The sequence below is a fragment of the Anopheles nili genome, chromosome 3 (genome assembly GCF_943737925.1).
Source record: "Anopheles nili chromosome 3, idAnoNiliSN_F5_01, whole genome shotgun sequence".
In the NCBI taxonomy this organism is placed as follows: Eukaryota; Metazoa; Arthropoda; class Insecta; order Diptera; family Culicidae; genus Anopheles; species Anopheles nili.
In genome coordinates, this window is record NC_071292.1 from 6,098,149 (window position 1) to 6,113,563 (window position 15,415).

The 15,415-nt window shown below is 44.3% G+C and overlaps 1 protein-coding gene across 1 annotated transcript; it reads left to right on the plus strand.

Moving 5' to 3' along the window:
* Positions 1-505: 505 nt before the first annotated feature.
* On the plus strand, positions 506-11,817 carry LOC128722964 (protein son of sevenless). The gene is made up of 19 exons (XM_053816659.1): positions 506-616; positions 1,559-1,678; positions 2,140-2,280; positions 2,361-2,525; positions 5,509-5,709; positions 5,792-5,921; positions 6,006-6,112; positions 6,203-6,429; positions 6,532-7,555; positions 7,628-7,798; positions 7,874-7,969; positions 8,044-8,511; positions 8,584-8,700; positions 8,774-9,957; positions 10,053-10,635; positions 10,728-10,940; positions 11,020-11,474; positions 11,548-11,630; positions 11,710-11,817. The coding sequence occupies exons 1-19, from the start codon at positions 506-508 to the stop codon at positions 11,742-11,744; spliced, it is 5,631 nt and encodes a 1,876-aa protein (XP_053672634.1). The 3' UTR covers positions 11,745-11,817.
* Positions 11,818-15,415: the final 3,598 nt, after the last annotated feature.

Below are 15,415 nucleotides of genomic sequence, written 5' to 3' on the forward strand. Positions count from 1 at the left end.
GTGCGCCAAACGGCTAGTGCTAGTGGAGGATGAAGATGATGTAGCAGTGTGTGCCAGAAGGTGTCGTGCACCGGTGAAAAACCGCGCAAAAAGCCCGTTTTTTGGGAGGGGGGTGAAGATATATTGTTTTCAGTTGCAATCAGGTCCCTACCGCAAGCCGTCGAAAACCACCAGGAATTCAGTGCTACTTCGCGTGAACGCTTGCTTGTGAAAAAGGCTTCGGTTGTGGAAAGCAGCAGTGGAAAAGTGTGAAAAAGGCAAACCGACCTAAGTGAAGTTTTCGTTTTTCCAACAACGTGTGATCGGTCGGCGTTGTCGGCAGCGCGGGGGTGTGGTGTCCTTTCAAAAGCGGACGCCCAGGAATCGGAAAAGCCACAACAAGCAACCACCGTGAGAGGGTCCCACCAAACCAACACTCGTACCGAGGCGGGAAAGGACGACACACAAGGAGCCATATATGTGTCTGCTTGGGCGAGCGCACTGGACCGGTGCCGAAGGCTAAAGTATGTTCTCTGGCAGTTCGCATGTATCGATCACGGATGCGGCTGATTACGATTTCGAGAATGCGGAAAATGCGGCCAAATGGAGGGGTTTGTTCATCACCTCGCTGCGGAAGGTAAGCATGGGTGTCCTTTGCTACACATTGAGTTGTCTATTGCTAGTTCAAGTTGGAAATTAGACGATACCAACCCGTTTATGTCGCTTCATTACCTCCCTGAACGTTTTTTCTCGAAGCATCCATCGAGAGATGGATGTTGTTCGGGGGGAGGAATGTGTGGAAGCCTGCCCAGAACTCCCATGACTCACGGACATTTCGAATGATATTGATTGTTGAGTCAGTGCAGGCTTCGGCAACGTGCATTCCCTGGCAGGTTGCGTTAGTCATTCTTGCCACGGAGACAGCCCCCATTTCCATTGCAATATTTGGGCGTTTATCTGTTTGGTCACCGCTCCCTTCCATGCCGTTTTTCTGGCCGTCCTGCCCAATCCCACAGATAGCAGCCAATATCAATACGGCTTTTTTTTTGCCCGCGGGACCCTCACCTCCCTTTAAAGCCCCTTCCACCCGGTGGCGTTGCATAAAAGATCGAGTGAGCACCCGGGGGCTTATCGGTTGTAATCGAAAGAAAGAAGGGGGTTTATTACTCGATGTGGGGATGGGGAGAGTTTCATGATATGCGGCGAAGGCAAACAATACACACACACACACACAGATCGATGGATCGATGCATTTGTTGCCCTGCGGAAGAAGGGAGATCGGGTTTGGTGAGAGATGGATGCACATTAACTCGCAATCGTGTCTAGATAATTTCGCTATGGCCACGTTCGAACCATCTGTGGGAGGAATGGAAGGAAGATAGGTTTGTTGGGAAAACGTGGAATATGCTGTTTGTTTTTTTCATTCATCTTCTTCCAACGTGGCTCCAGTCTCCTCCACTTAGGGATAGGGATGAATATTTCGTAGATTTTGATGAGCTAATAATCTTACCTTATCTCTTTAAATTGTGGCATAATGTGATTGTTTTCTTCTTCTTCCCTCGTTCGCTGACACCCGTAGGTGTTGGAGCAGGTGCATCCTTCGCTGCAGGCCCGGGAGGATGCGTTGCAGTACGTCGAGAGCTTGTGCCTGCGATTGTTAGCAACGTTGTGTGCGAAACCACCGCCACACACGGTTATGGTAAGTTTGAGGAAGTGTCCTCCCACAGTTCACATTTTCCACAGTAGCTGCTGAGATGTATCCTTGCTGCGGTCTGCACAACAACAACAACAACGTTGGATGGAAAATGGTATATCTCCCGGCAGCAGCCGGAAACAGTAAAAGAGCGATATAAACCTTCTACCGGTTTGGCTGGTGCCAGCATAGGAATGTCTTAATTGACGTTTCCTGCTTCCCAGTTGCTGGTGGCCCTCTGTGCTCGATTCTGGGATCGAAGCACTCAGCAAGGATGCTGCAGCAACTTGCAAAAATACACCAAGACTTATGCTATTCACACTTTGAATGCCCGATTTCGGTTAAAATGGAGAAAAACCACTGCACCTAGCGTTTACTAACAGCATCGTGGGAAAAACCATAGTCACAGGAGACACCACCTAGACCATAGCTCTCATTATTTTTCTTTCTCTTTGCCAATCACTCAGGATGTGGAGGAACGTATCAGCCGTACCTTTCCGAACCCGATCGATAGGTGGGCACTGGGAGAGGCACGTGAAACGATAGACAAGTCGAAGAAGAAAAAGCCGGTGCTACCAGTTGATCGTGTGCATACGCTACTGCAGAAGGTAATGGTTGCATGCTGAAAAAGCGTGTTGTGGAGTAGTCAGCTCAATTCGAATGTGTTTCCTTCCAACTCCCCCTGCAGGAGGTGTTGCAGTACAAGATCGACAGCTCCGTGTCGCTGTTCCTGGTGGCCGTTCTGGAATACATATCCGCCGACATTCTGAAGCTGGCTGGTTATTATGTGAAGAACATTCGCCACATCGAAATCACCCGCGAAGACATCGAGGTCGCCATGTGCGCTGACAAGGTTTGCTTCTTTTTCTTTCCTACTGCCCGTATTACGTATATAGGTTTAATTTCTCCCTTTCGTATTGTTGTTGTTGTTTAGCTTATTTCGTGATTTTTATTTTTTTAAATTTATTTATGCTTTAAAGCTTATTTTTTTACTTTTGTACAATGTTTTTTGGCATTCTATTTTTGTTTTTATTATTTGCTATCTTTGAATACGTTCGGTTGTTATATATTTGTTTTGATACAATTGTCCGTATTGTATAGTATTAATGGAAAAATGCCAAAGGTATTTTTTCTGATTTAATTGTTTTTTTTTTTTTATAAATTCATTATGGTGCTTTATTATAATTTACGCATTTGTTTAATGTTTTCAATAACGCTTTGTTTTAAATCAATATTGAGGGTGAAGCTATACAGTTTTAATTTTATTTGATGCTGTGGATCAATAAAGTACAAGCATTCGATTCTTTTCAAAGAAAAATATGAATAGTCAATAGTTAAAATATAATATACTACAAAATGAAAGTTGGCTCTTGACCAATATAGATATATTCGTTGGCTTTGCTTTCATTTGTACATATATGCTGTTGGAAAAGGTGTGCCATTATGTTATTATGATTCTAGTCCTGCCTACATTGCTGCTTAGATTTAATTAAATGCAGTACCGCGATAGCTTGAAGTCTTGAAACTGCATTGATAAGGCTGATCGGAAGTAATAGCGAATGCTTTCATGAATGTCTCAACATCGTACAGAGCTTGAAACAACCTAGTTCATTTGTAAATCGTTTAGCCAACTAGAGTAGCTGGAGTATCTGCACGAACTTCTGAACAAAAAGTCATGGAACATGGAATGAATTTTTGTGTTGATTATTCATTACTGCTTGTGATTTGTTTCATCTCATTTGAAGAAACATACATTGGGTGGCAGAATTATTATATTTGTGCAAACGTCGCTATAGCTTCATTATGATTTGTACTCATTGTTTGGTTTTGTTCAACGTTTACGAGGACTGTGTTTTCGTTAAGTCAAACATAATTCAAATCATAATTGTTTGGCTGCATTGCTTCATACTTTAGAGATGCATATTCTAAAGTCTTTAGCTTGTACGCATTTTGTCAATGAGGTGGTATTTCAGTTTGCAACCAACTAATCAATGCTTGAATTATATTAAACTTACAGTTCTTAACATTAACTACAGTTCTTCCTTATTACATTCAGATACCGTATCTGTTTTGTATGGTGAATAATATGAACTACTGCTATCTTTTTTAGGATTTTGTCATTTGGTACTGTTGAAATTTTACAAACAACATATCGCTTGTGTTCAAAATTTTTATCTTATTTAAAAGAATTCACTTCTCGGTTACTATATATCATGAAATGTTTGTTTTGTGTGTTTTTTTTCATGCTGTCCCAACAAATCAAAACAAACAAACTAAAACCTTTGCAATTCAAAACTCTTCGCTTCTACACAAAAACCATATTACACAAACAAAACGGAACGAATTGTATCACTCACTATCCGTATTAAAAATAAAATCTGCAAAAATGAAAGGTGGTACGTAGATTGTCTACTTTTTTAAATATGTATTTCCACTCTCAATAATCTATTCCCAACTGTCCTGAATGATATAAGCAAATTTTAAGTTTCTGTGAAGGTTATCTTGTGGATGCATTACCTTCTAACGCCCAAGAAGAATACTCTCAGAAAGGCTAGCTTCCTTAATAGTTTTACTGATCATAAATCACCAATTCACCAAAGTGTTACACTCATTGTTAGCTCTTTACACTCTGTGTAGGCCAATTTTCTGAGATATCCTTGCTCCTTTCTCCATACGATCATGTGATCATAATAGTGTCGTTCATAATTGATTTTTTTTGTCTTCCCTTGTCGTCGGTATATCTTTCCGTATAGTTCCTTTATATGATTTAAGTAGTGTAACGGGTCTTAAGTAGAACTTTGGAAGTAGTGCGGTCTCGCATTTTGTGTTTGTACCACTTTTTATCCCTTTGTTTATTGTGCAAAGATCGTTTGCAAATGAGACAAACACTTTGAAGGCTGTGGAGTTTTTTCAATTCATTTTGTTGCATTGTTTGTTATTTTTGTCATTCGATAGTGCATTGTTGTACAAATTGTAGCGAAAACTCTCGATTCGAAGACAAGCGGACTGCATCGACTTGGGAGCGTAGTGCATTTCTTAAATGTTTTTTTTATTTGAGAGGAAAATGGGTTATTTAACAACGTGTTTTTTTTTAGATTCATGCCATAGCAACATCTGACAGTATGCTCGGATCGTAGATAGCATTTGGGCTTGAAACACTCTACTTTTTCGATTCAGATAAGCTTTGGTCTTCATCCCTTTCACTGTGTAGTGTTGGCGTTTGAGTTTGTTGGACTAATATCATTTGAAATTTGTGTTTGCAATCAATAGTGGATTATTGAACATCTTTGCCTGCCGTTTCTGTATATCTATGTACCAACCAGAGCCAAATGAAAAGCAAAACTAAATCATGGTAATACACTCGACGCTGGACTCCGTTTTGTTGGGACTGGCTTGATTACATTCGTTTTGTTATTCGTTTCTGTTGTTTTGTGTCGATTATTGTTTCTGTTATTTCATTATTTCTGTCGTTGCTAGTGTGCCATTAGTGTTTATTTCATGTGCAACATTTAGACTTTTGTGTTTTATTATTGTAGTTTAATAATTTATTATACACTGATATGAATTTCTCTTCAAAATGCACTGTTTTGATGATTATGAAATAGAATCTGTGTAAGAATAGCTTGTGGATTGATTGCCCGGAAATTAGTAAGAAATCTTTCATTTAAGCTTTTAAGTTTTCATTATAACTATTCCTCCATATGGGATTATTTCTGAGGGGGAAATAAATTCATGTTTCACAAACATACAGTTCTCCATTTTTTGCTTCCTTCCATCGCAATAGATATTTGTATAATTGCAAATGAATTTTCTGACATTCAATTATCCTTCTTCAGGTTCTGATTGACATGTTTTATCAAGGCGAAAGCTCCAACTCGATGGCTCCAAGCCCACTGCCTCCAACACCGCGTGCTAGCCTGAGCTATGAGGAAGTCGTGAAAGAATTAATACACGACGAGAAACAGTATCAACGCGATCTACACATGATCATCCGCGTATTCCGTGAGGAATTAGTTAAGATAGTTAAAGATCCGAAAGTAAGTGTCGTTTGTCCTATCTTTGTTTCTTTCTATCTTTTCGTGGACTAAGTGAATGTTTTTCTATGCATATTTTCTGTAGGAGCTCGATCTAATATTTTCCAACATCATAGACATTTACGAAGTATCGGTGACGTTATTGGGATCGCTTGAGGATGTGATAGAAATGTCCCAGGAACAAACACCACCGTGTATCGGTAGCTGTTTTGAAGGTAAGCTTTAGCTTATTCTTATCTTAGGTAATTAAGGTAATCTATTGTTTTTACTTAATTTGTTTTCCTAATTTATCATTTCAGAATTGGCAGAAGCGGCTGAATTTGATGTGTACGCAAAGTATGCAAAGGATATTACGTCGTTGACTGCAAAAGAAGCGTTAGCCAGTTTGTTAGCACGACCTGAGGTAGTAGTTATCGATCCGTTCTGTTATGATCTCTTTATGGTGTTAATTCGCAAGGCAATCAATTAAAATTGATTTGTTCATTTGCTCTTTTAGGCCAGTTCATTGATGTCAGCTGGGCACGGTTTCAAGGAGGCGGTTAAATTTTACCTGCCAAAACTACTATTAGGGCCCATCGGGCATGCACAGTTATATTTGGATTACATTAAGGTTTTACTACAGCTGAGCCCCTCTCAGGAGGACAAAGAGAGCTTCGAGCAGGTGCAGGGTCTGCTGAAACCGCTCCAGTGCGAGTTGCAGAGCATTTCTTCGCTGTTACCGAAGTATGTAACTCAAGCCACAGTGTCCTTTTTTGGTGGGAACAATTTGATTAGATCTTTCTCTAATTGTGCGTTGCCATTTTTATTTTGTTTTACCCATCACAGGGAGTACTTTACCAGGGTAAATAGCCGAGCGCGGAGGCAATCGGCGATTGAAAAAACGCGCGATCTGCAGAACACTGTCGAGCATTGGGACAAGGACGTTGGACAATGTTGCAACGAGTTCATCCGCGAGGATACATTGGCAAAGTTGAGCTCGGGCAAGCGGCAGACTGAGCGAAAGGTGTTCCTGTTCGACGGACTGCTGGTGTTGTGCAAGGCACGGCGTCAAATCGTGCCGGGCAACAACTATGACTACAGGCAGAAGGAGCGGTTCTTTATGCGCAAGGTCGAGATCATCGATCGGCCCGACACGGACGAGCTGAGGCACGCGTTCGAGATCTCACCGAGGGAGCAGCAGAGCGTTGTACTTATTACCAAGAGCGCCCAGCACAAAAACGACTGGATGGCGGATCTGATAATGCTGAATACAAAGTCGATGTTGGAGCGAATCCTCGATAGCATCCTGTTGGATATCGAGAAGAAACACCCGCTGAAGCTGCCGAGCCCGGCGATCTACAAGTTTGCGGTGCCGGACGGTCCAACAAACATTGTGCTGGAGGAACGCGAGGGAACGGGCGTCCCACTGATCAAGGGTGCGACTCTGTGCAAATTGATTGAACGACTGACGTATCACATATACGCGGATCCAATGTTCGTGCGCACCTTTCTCACCACCTACCGGTCGTTTTGTTCGCCGAAGGAATTGCTGCAGCTGTTGGTAGAGCGATTTGACATTCCGGATCCGGCTATCGTGTACGATCCGGCCGCCGAGAAAGAGCAGACCGGTGACACCGATAAGTTTCATAAAAACTCGCAGCGAGAGGATTGGAAGCGTTACAAGAAGGAGTACGTCCAACCGGTACAGTTTCGCGTGCTGAACGTGCTGCGTCACTGGGTCGATCATCACTTCTACGATTTTGAGCGGGATTCCGAGCTGCTAGAGTCGCTGGAAAGGTTTCTCGAAACCGTTCGTGGTAAATCCATGCGCAAATGGGTCGATTCGGTGATGAAAATTGTTCAGCGCAAGGTAAGCTGGACGGAAGAAAGGAGTGCGGTTTGATTTCGTGTGGCAATGATATCCTATTCGTTTCATTTTCAGAACGAAAGTGAAGACAATCACCGGCAGATAACTTTTGCGTTTGGTCACAGTCCTCCGGCAATCGAACATCATCTCCCGCTGAACAGTGAGAATGAATTTAATCTACTGATGTTGCATCCGCTAGAACTAGCCCGACAGTTGACTTTGCTAGAGTTTGAAATGTACAAGAATGTGAGTATCAGTAACGCGTAATGTAGAAGCGTAGCAATGGAAATGTGACACCAACAATATGATTTGTTTTATCAGGTCAAGCCATCTGAACTGGTCGGTTCGGTGTGGACGGGAAAAGATAAAGAAACAACTAGTCCTAACTTATTAAAAATAATGCATCACACTACAAACGTAAGTATCTTGTGTTTCGTAAAGTGATTGATATGTTATTTCAAAGGCTAATTTTCTTTTTATCCTTGTTATAGTTCACCCGCTGGGTCGAGAAATCGATTATCGAGGCGGAAAACTTTGAGGAGCGCGTCGCGATGGCTAGCCGAGCAATCGAGGTGATGATGGTGCTGCAGGATCTGAACAACTTCAACGGCGTGCTGTCGATCGTATCCGCCTTCCAAGGCGCGGCTGTACATCGATTAAAGCTGACGTTAGAGGATATTCCGAAGCGCCATCAGCAGGTGCTGGGCGAGTGCCGGGAACTAAACAACTCGCACTTCAAAAAGTACCAAGAGAAATTGCGCTCGATCAATCCTCCCTGTGTGCCATTTTTCGGAATGTATCTCACCAACATCCTGCACATCGAGGAAGGAAATCCAGACTTCCTGCCTAGCACCGAGTTGATCAACTTCTCCAAGAGAAGGCGAGTGGCTGAAATTACTGGTGAAATACAGCAATATCAGAATCAACCATACTGTTTAAAAGTCGATCCTAACATAAGGGTAAGTACTGCGGATAATCGTTGCCTTGCTATGTATGTATGTACGTGCTAACGGATTCATTTTTTTGTGCAGCATTTTCTAGAGAATTTAGATCCTTTTAAAGGACTGAGCATTACAGAAATTCAAAACTATCTGTACGAGGAAAGCAAAAGGATAGAGCCGAAAAATTGTCGTCAGCCTCTGAAATTCGTAAGTATGCGAAGATCTTTCTCATTTCGATCTCCGTACTCTATGGACAAACTTTTTTTTTCATGATTACCAGTCCCGTAAATGGCCGGACATTCCATTGAAATCGCCTGGCATTAAGCCATCGTCGAGGCGCAACAACAGTTCCGCCAACTCTTCGATGACCCTACCCGGAACATTACCATACAGTAAGACGCCCTTGCTGACGAACAGTGATACGGGCGAGCAGTCACCACCGGCTTCGTCATCGTCATCCGTACACGACTATTCCATCTTTGCCTCGGTCAACATACACTCCTCCTCGTCTGGCACATCCTCGCTATCATCACATTACTATCAGCAACAGCAGCAACATCTCCAACAGCAGCAGCAGCAACAGCAACAGCATCAGCAACAATGCTTTCAACAGTTCCAGCAGCAACATCACTACCCCGGGTCATACCACGGCCATCAAGGGGCTGCCGGGAGTAGTTCCGGTTCTTCCCAGCACTCACATCACGGCACGCATCATCCACACCAGCAGCAGCACTTGTATCATCATCATCATCCGCATCATTACCACCCGAGCTTGTCGCAGTCGATAGCGAACCTAACGACCGCCGGCGGGGATAGTCAAATGGCTCCGGAGATACCGCGCCGCTCGGATAGTATTATACTGACCAGCACTAACCATCTGCTCGCTGGCAGCTGCCTATCTGAGAGCAGTGGTAGCTACAACGGTAGCAAACTGTTGCCAAGTCCCCGCTATCCATCCGTCTCTATGATGACGCTCTCTTCATCGTCGTCCTCATCAATGGGGATTCCTGCCGGCAGCGGAGGAGGAATGGGAGTCGGTGCTTCCACCTACTCCATCGGCGGCAGCTTGTACAGTGGATCCGGCAGTGACGCATCGGGCTACGGAACGGCTAGCTCGGTAACGTCATCGTCGGCAGCTAGTATTGTCTCAATATCGCACAACGACGGGGGCACATCGCAGCAACAATCGACCTCCATGGGAGCTGCACATCCCGATGCACCGCCGGCGATAAGTCCACGAACCGACAAGCCGCCGCAACCGTTGCATCCTCCCCCTCCGGCACCGCAACATTTGGGATCGAGTCCAGGAGCAAGTGGAGCGCATCCGAACAGCACCAGCAGCAACAGTAGCACGAACAGCAGCAACAGCACGGGTACGGTGCTTGCTAACACAACGACCGTGACGACATCCATCGCCAACAGTACTAGTAGTAACTTTAGACATAGTACATCCAATTCTATCAAGTAAGTAGCGTGCCGTGGCAGTTTTTCAGATCTTCTCGTACGGCGGTAGTTCATATGAATGGGCTTTTAAATGTGTTGCTTTTTTGTTGTTGCAGAAATCAAAACTGTGATTTCACGTACACCATCCCAGGCACTAGCGGTGTCTCGTCTAGTGCCGCCAGTAGCAGCACCAGCGTGCTTCCACCAACCGGTTCCAGTGGCCGACCACCGTCCTGTGAACATTCGCCCGTCTTTCCTTCCAGTCCGAAAATTCAGCTACAGCATAATCATCCTCCCGCGGGTACGGGTTTGTCCTACCAGCAGCAACATCACCATCATAACCACGCTTCCCAGCTGCATCAGCACCATCATAGCATCGATAGCGGGCTCGATGGTGGGACCATCTCGCAGCCACATGCGGCGCAGCACAACAGCAACAGTACTGCTTCACCTTCAGCCAGCAGCCAATCGTGTTACCATTGCACCGGAAGTGGTGGGACTGTGGCAGGCGATGGCATTGGTTTGCCAAATAACACCGACTTTGGTCCCATTCCGATCTCACCGCACGTCAACGTACCAAATACGCACAATGTCCTACCAGCCATGCCGCCTCCACTACCTCCTAGGGTTAAACGAAAAGAATCTTCCACGGAATCGTCCCAGATGTCACAAGTACGGCAGGCACCAGATGCTCCAACGGTAAGCAATTTCCTCCAATCCATGGTGCGAATGGCAACGAGGAGAAGTCGTTTTCTTCCAATGTAATTGAGTTTTCCCTGTTTTTTTTGCAGCTACCACCGAGAGACGTCAGTCCACCGCCGTTGCCGCCCCGGATTCACGCACAGTCAGTTTACCATTTCGGTGTGGCCAGTCAGGGTGGTGCGACGTTTATTATACACCATAACTACACCCAGAGCCCTGTAGCGTGTGGAGCGGATAACTGCGCCAGTGCCGGTGGATTTCCAGCGGACGCGTCCAATTGGAACCATTCCTCATTCCACGCGGTAAGGGTTTCACTGGACTGCACTTCCGAGGGGTCCTTATAATAGAGTGTTTACTAATGTGGTAAATTCTGTCGCACAGAAGGATGAATCGACGTCTTCGTCTTCCTCGTCGTCGACACTGACGAGGGGCAATTTGCATCAGCACGGCACGGGTGGACCGACGGCGAGTAGCAGCAACAGCAACAGCGTGGAACAGCGCTTGTTAATGCTTCCACACACCAGCACGATCATGATGCGCCGTAATTCGGCCATGGATCGAGCGGCGAAGGAAAACATTCCCAACTTGGCCACCTCGAGCTCGTTGTCCGGTTTGTCTACGATCGCAGCCGTTGTCGGGGCGGGTTCTGGAAATGCCGGCGTCGGCACGAGTGGCAGTGCCGCAAGTGTGAATTCGAGCGGTACAGGCGGCCCATCATCAATCGGTAGTGGTGGCAGTACGGTAGGCAGTAGCCCGTCGGCCATGAAGAATAAATCGATCCAAAACTCACCTAGCGCGGGTCAGCAGCAAGCGAATGTCCTTTGCCGAAGGGCAAGGTAAGTGATCTCGTAGCGCATGAAACAAATATTATGGTTCACGACGTTGCAACGTGTACAATTGTCATTTTAGCACCAACATCTCGCCTCGCTTTTCTCCTGGAGAAACGACACCGAAATTACCCCCTAAACCGAAGCAGAACAATATAGGTTCAGGTATGCAAGGAGTACATAATACACATGAGTCTGATTAGTCCTAGGGTGTTTATATATCTTTTAACTTTCCAATTTTTAGACCGCACGATGTTTCCTTACCCCAGCACAAATTGACCAAACGGTGGTCCTACTTTTGGGCGATAAGTTACGCGTTATCCATGCGCCATCCTAGGCACGGTAGCATTAAGCTGTTGTACTTGTGAGCAGGATTGTTACGAAGCAAACATGTCCTCCGGCATCATGGATGCAAAGTAAAATAGTGATCGATGGTTATGGTTCGCAAGGTTGCTTGGGAACTGGCTGGTACAAAAAAGACAACATCACTTTCGAGCGATGGAGTGGTTCTCGCATTAGAGGATAGTTTGACGCTGCCTGTTCGCGAACGGGAAGACGATGGTTTACGGCGATCTATGTGCGTCTATGTGTTACGCAAATAAGACGTGTTTCTGGATAGGGTAAAAGGTTGCATTTAAAGATAGTGTGCCATAGAGAGGTTTCTCGATTAACAAAGGAACAGAATAGGAAGCTTAGTTAGCTATCCAGGAGTTTCGAGGATAGTGCCGCCAAGTGTTTTTAATTTGCTTAAAAACTTTCTAATTAGATACGACATTTTACTTATTCAAACGACCAACATTGGTGCTTTGGTAATAAGCACTGCGTTTAATCTGGGTTTTGTGTTTTTAAAAGGAATTTTATTTTCTTTTATTCGGTTGCGATGTTAGATTCATTTTTCTTACATCGTGGGCACGTGTCGAATGCAAGCATGGCGTACAAATATGTTAGTATTATTGACTTTGAAAATGTCTTCAAGCGTCTATGGGCTAAAAATGTGTCAGCTACATTAGGTGAGGAGTTTACGAACTGGCCATTAACGACCAAAAATTAAATTTTTAACTTTCCATCCCACAATTCCACGTGGTGTAGTGAACCGATGCGAAGCGGAATTGTGCCGATTGTGCTTAGAGTAGGTTACTGAGCGTTGACTAATGTTGACTAGTTTGCGATTAGATCGACCGAACGGCTGCGAGTACGGTTTCGTTCCGTTTGTTCCTAACTACTAGCTCGAGTCTAGGCTATTCGAGGTTGCGTTTCAGGTTCAACACTGCTACGGTACTCTATCTTCTCCGCACAAGGCACCGCTGAGGCTACACATCAGGGACAGAGTTGTAGTGTGACGTCGAATCTATATTTTGCACTGGTTCGAGCGGTCAATAGCCGTTTGTTCTGCTCATTAAACCAACATCCCGGTTACGTGAGATTGAACCGGCGATATGCGGCGAGAGGTCTAAGAGGGCGAGAGGTGGTTTGTTGGTTTACAAATCTTTGCAAAACATCGTCGATGCTTTGCTGACCGTAATCAGGCATAAAAACGTCACAGTGTTCCTCATGTACACGTCCATGCAAACAGGAAACGTATAATTTTCGTCGTTGTGTAACGTATATGTGTTCTTCGTGCCAGATAAACGAGCATAAACTATGTAAATGAAATCCCAGAATAACAATACGGCGGTTGTGGTATGTACATATAGCATGAGCAACACTTTATTTGAGGAATACACGTAACTGATGATACATATTACCGGAAAGATTGCCTGTACCTGTACCAGGGGAGGGCTTTCTGTTTGAGCGAGCTTGTGGCATTTTATTGGCAAGGACGCGTAAGAGTGGAGCCTAATGAAACCAACCGTCGCGTAGGGCCACTTACTGAACAGAAGCATGTGGGACACACATGCAAAAAAACACAATAAATGTCATTACTATAAGTAAGATCGACTACACACAATGTACCGCAAATGTATGCGAACCAAAATGAAAAACCAACCACTACATGAATGTCCAAAAGTAAGATCTAAATCAGTAAGACCTAAATCACTTAATCGCTAGAGGAAGGCAAAAAATACAAGGGCACACGTAACACGAGCCTCATATCGGTATGGCGTATCGTTACATCCATGGAAGAAGGCATGCACCAAAAGGGGACAAGTGGAAGCTGTACTATTGCACACTATTTTCCGACGCTCATCATCACTACATCCTGCGCTGTTATCACACTAGCAACGAGAATGTTCGTTCGAGAAGTCCGCTCCGCAAAAGCGTAATGATGTCACCGGCTAGTTAAGTAGATGTCCAGGTCTGTTACATTTCTATTCATTAACTGCATGGGCACCGTTGCCAGAGGGCATTCTCCCTATGGTGATGCAATAAAAAGAAACATAAAGCTAGCAGTACACGTAATCGGAATCGGTTCCACCAGGCTGATTAGTTTCCGTTCGCCCGAGTAAACTGCAGGCTCTGGGCTAGCGATTTGTTACCATTTGCGGAAAGTTAAACTTTTATCGAAAAGAATGGTGAGCGCACACCTCATGCATGTTCGGTGTTGTTGTTGCGGTGGCCATTTCCGCAGGACCGCGAACGTAATCAAAACGAAAAATGCCAGCAAAAACAGGCATCATCCTCGTGGGAGCGTTCGATGGGCTTAGAGCGAGGAGGGTTTAATCGTGCACGGATACTTCCGAACGAATCCAAGTATTATAGTTGCGCATCTTGAGAGGGAACTACATACACTAGCAGGTACCGGTGGGATAAGACGGGAAATCACAAAACATTTTGGGGATCTAGGCGTTGTGTAAATAATAAGCGTGTTATACAAAGCAAACTAAATCATACCAACCAACGGTAGTACGAGAGCGTTGGATGCAAAAGATGAATGCATGTTGGTGTATAATATACACGAAGCACGTAAAACAAACCATATAAACCCCAGAATAGAGAAGACTTATTGGGACCGGATGGGAATGAAGCAAAAGAAAATCTAAAACCAGATCTACGATTGGGTTGGTTCCTTCTCACTCTCTCCCTATCGTGAGGTGTTGAGTGGTTCCTTGTAAAGGAGGGAGCATATCCTTTCAACTGATGCGCTTCGAATCAATGTTCCATTTGAAGAAAGGACGATCAATGACGAATGCAACACGGCACAAGGGAAATAGATCCTGTGAGAGAAGGACAATGAAGGTGTTGAACGCGATCGTGAGAGCGCAATTGTTGTGAGGTGAATAATTTTGGCATCTTGTCACAAGGTTGGTTGTGTAATGTCGGTAGGAAGGACTCGTGGGTGGGTAGAAAGCAGCAAATTAGGTGTGAAATAATAGGGATCAGTGGAAAGGCAGGATATCACAGGTTAATAATGCAACAACACAGACAGTTACAAAGGTTTTCGAGGGAGGGAGAGAGAGAAGTAGAACTAGCGAAAATGGACAAACAATAGAGAGACGGTTTATTTGGAATGAGTGATAAAAGAAAGGCATATGTGTAAGGATAGAAACAAAGAGAAAGAAAGGCAGGGGAGAGAAAGAGGCAAGGATATAGCGAATGGACGATGAGCTATCCTATCGCAAAATATGATGTTGTACTATATACAAGATTTTATGTAAAACAAACAAGAAATGTAAGAAATGTGTACTATGTGAAACAGAGGAAAAGGAAGCTAGAAGAAAGGCATATTAGTATATATATATATATATATTGAGCATGAGCGCATGAAGGGTATGCAATTCGTTGAGATTAGTGCAAGGATGTGAGGCAAAGTTTATACCGGTTAAACGATAGAAAAGTGGAGGCAAGTGAAGCAAGAGATACGAAAACAAGCTGTGAATGAAAAAGGAAAATAAATGTTAATAAAATAAAATAATGTAAAAAAAGAATACAAAACAAAAACCTAAGTGAAGGACATTGACTGGATTTCGGAAAGAAAGTCCACCGTAGCCACCCTTTGCTTTTCTTTGCGG

Excerpts from the sequence above, each read along its gene's own strand:
- LOC128722964 (XM_053816659.1), top strand. The coding sequence starts at position 506 with ATGTTCTCTGGCAGTTCGCATGTATCGATCACGGATGCGGCTGATTAC. Across the intron at positions 10,636-10,727 it reads AGGCACCAGATGCTCCAACG|CTACCACCGAGAGACGTCAG; the intron begins GTAAGCAATTTC and ends TTTTTTTTGCAG. Across the intron at positions 10,941-11,019 it reads ACCATTCCTCATTCCACGCG|AAGGATGAATCGACGTCTTC; the intron begins GTAAGGGTTTCA and ends TCTGTCGCACAG.